The sequence below is a fragment of the Acyrthosiphon pisum genome, unplaced genomic scaffold (genome assembly GCF_005508785.2).
Source record: "Acyrthosiphon pisum isolate AL4f unplaced genomic scaffold, pea_aphid_22Mar2018_4r6ur Scaffold_20984;HRSCAF=22704, whole genome shotgun sequence".
Classification (NCBI taxonomy): Eukaryota; Metazoa; Arthropoda; class Insecta; order Hemiptera; family Aphididae; genus Acyrthosiphon; species Acyrthosiphon pisum.
This window is the reverse complement of record NW_021770400.1, coordinates 1-2,136: the sequence shown is the minus strand read 5'-3', so window position 1 is coordinate 2,136 and position 2,136 is coordinate 1. Positions and strand designations below refer to the sequence as shown.

The window sequence follows — 2,136 nt, the reverse complement described above, 5'->3', positions numbered from 1 at the left end:
GCGAGGAACTTTTACATGTATAAGATAGACAATTACGATGAGTAGGGCCCAATGACGTCACGCGGCTATTTTACATTTCTTAATATCTCTCAAAGTAATAATGTTTTTTACATCGGATTTTCACCAAATCATTTCATATAGCCATAGTTACAATAATTTAACATTTAAAAATAATTTAAATAATTTTTTTTTTTGTGTTGTGTGCTCCTTTAAGTGCAATTTTGGAGTGAATTGACCTATTGCTAAATTTAGGACTTTAGAGATAAGAAAATATTATCTAATAGAAGACATAAGTTTTTTTTTAAATATTTTAATTTTAAAGCGAATTATCAACATTTAAAAATGTACAAACAATTTACAATTTTAAAACGCTCATAACTATAGTTATAAAATTAAAATCTAAAAAATACCTATGTCAGCAACTAGATAATATTCTTACTTCTAAATTTGGTAATAGGTCAACTCATTCTAAAATAAAACATAACAAAGTTAAATGAATTATTAAGAATGTACAATTTTTCTATGTTATGCGTTTGTAAGATAGAAACAATTCATGCGGGTATATCGTACTCTTAAACATTTTAAATGTAAATTTTTGTACACTTGTAAGTTTACTTTGAACAGTTTAAAAAACAAACTGGAAATTGCAAAAATAATAATGAAATCAACTCATACTGAATTTTATAAAAAAAATTAATAATAAAATCAGATAAATTTATTCGTAGGGTAATATTAATTTTGTTGGCATTTTTCATTATAACTTTATCAACATAATTTTATATTTTTAAAGTTTATAGAATTGTTTTGAATTTATTGCGGTTTGGGCTTGGTATATAATATGAATAGTTTATTTCGGTTCAGGTTTGTTGAATACAAATTACAAGTTTTATCATGCACAAGTTTGTGAAATGAGAATAATTTGGTTTGTTTGATTTGTCATCAAAGATTAATGCATTGCAAGTTTTAGTTCAAGAACTAAGTAATATCAAAAAATATATTTAAAGTATAGAATTAAAATTAATATAGAATTTAAAACGGTAACTTCCTAATCTAGGTATGTTAAAATACAGTATCAGTTGATATTAATTATTATTTGTAATAAAAATATAATAATGATATTTTTTATCTTCATACTTCAAAATTGTTGACATCCAAATCTACAAATTCAATTTGAGGCAATAATGCAGCTCCAATGTTGTTTGGTGTAATATAAATTTTATTCACCTGTAAAAAGAAAAATGTATTAAAATAATATTAACTACCTATCTTACTTTCTAAATATTACAATACAATGACAAGGGGGTTCTAAAAACCATAAATATCAAATACTTACATGGGTCTAATTCTAATGCCTACAACATTCATAACATTAACAATATTAAATTATTCATTAGATAAGAAGAATATATTATATTTAGCATAATATGTTGGGCCTGGCAGAATTATGTAGGTATTTAGACACTTATGCAGTTGAATAAAAAATCGAATAATTTATGCCGTATTGCGTTGACAATCATAAAAAACATTTAATAAATCAACTGATTTAGTAGCCCAAAATTATTCCCTTACATTTTAGTCAATCACATTTTTATGTAGCTTATAATATTATCTTAACTACCTATTGTAAATTTTTGTACCTGCATGTTAATATAAATTATCGAGTGAACATCCAAAATTATATTTAATAGGCATGAATAAATACACTAAACTAAGTATAAAAATCAATTATTGGGAATGAATATTTAAAATAAGAAAATATTGACTTAATTTAATATTATAATTTTAAATTTAAATTATTCTTTAACACCAAGCCAAGTGTCACTAATGGGTGGCATCTTATTCAAGAAATCCACGTTTTTTAAGTCCATATCATAGATGCTTATTGTACAAAATTGTACGGATTGTGTATGTGTTTGTGAAAAAAATAAAAAAAAAATAATAAATTATTCTTACTTTTGAAGAAAGTGTTAGTTTCCAGGCAATTGCATGTTCTCGACCTCCACCACCAACCACAAGTACACTAGCCATTACAAAATCTATAAAAATAAATAGCTTCTGTTAAATGAATGAAAAATCTATTGACATTTTCAATAAAAATATATATATGTAGCATATAAATTAATATTATATGAATCA

The 2,136-nt window shown here is 24.0% G+C and overlaps 1 protein-coding gene across 1 annotated transcript; it reads right to left on the bottom strand.

The window, feature by feature from the left end:
* Nucleotides 1-1,095: 1,095 nt before the first annotated feature.
* Nucleotides 1,096-2,097, bottom strand: LOC100569967 (phosphoribosylamine--glycine ligase-like). Its single transcript, XM_029492190.1, has 2 exons — nt 1,954-2,097; nt 1,096-1,224 (listed from the first exon to the last, which is right to left on the bottom strand). The coding sequence occupies exons 1-2, from the start codon at nt 2,026-2,028 to the stop codon at nt 1,129-1,131; spliced, it is 171 nt and encodes a 56-aa protein (XP_029348050.1). The 5' UTR covers nt 2,029-2,097; the 3' UTR covers nt 1,096-1,128.
* Between the last annotated feature and the right edge of the window lie 39 nt (nt 2,098-2,136).

Coding starts and splice junctions, on each gene's coding strand:
- LOC100569967 (XM_029492190.1), bottom strand. CDS start 2,028: ATGGCTAGTGTACTTGTGGTTGGTGGTGGAGGTCGAGAACATGCAATT. Junction 1,225..1,953: donor AACTAACACTTTCTTCAAAA/GTAAGAATAATT, acceptor TTCTTTTTACAG/GTGAATAAAATTTATATTAC.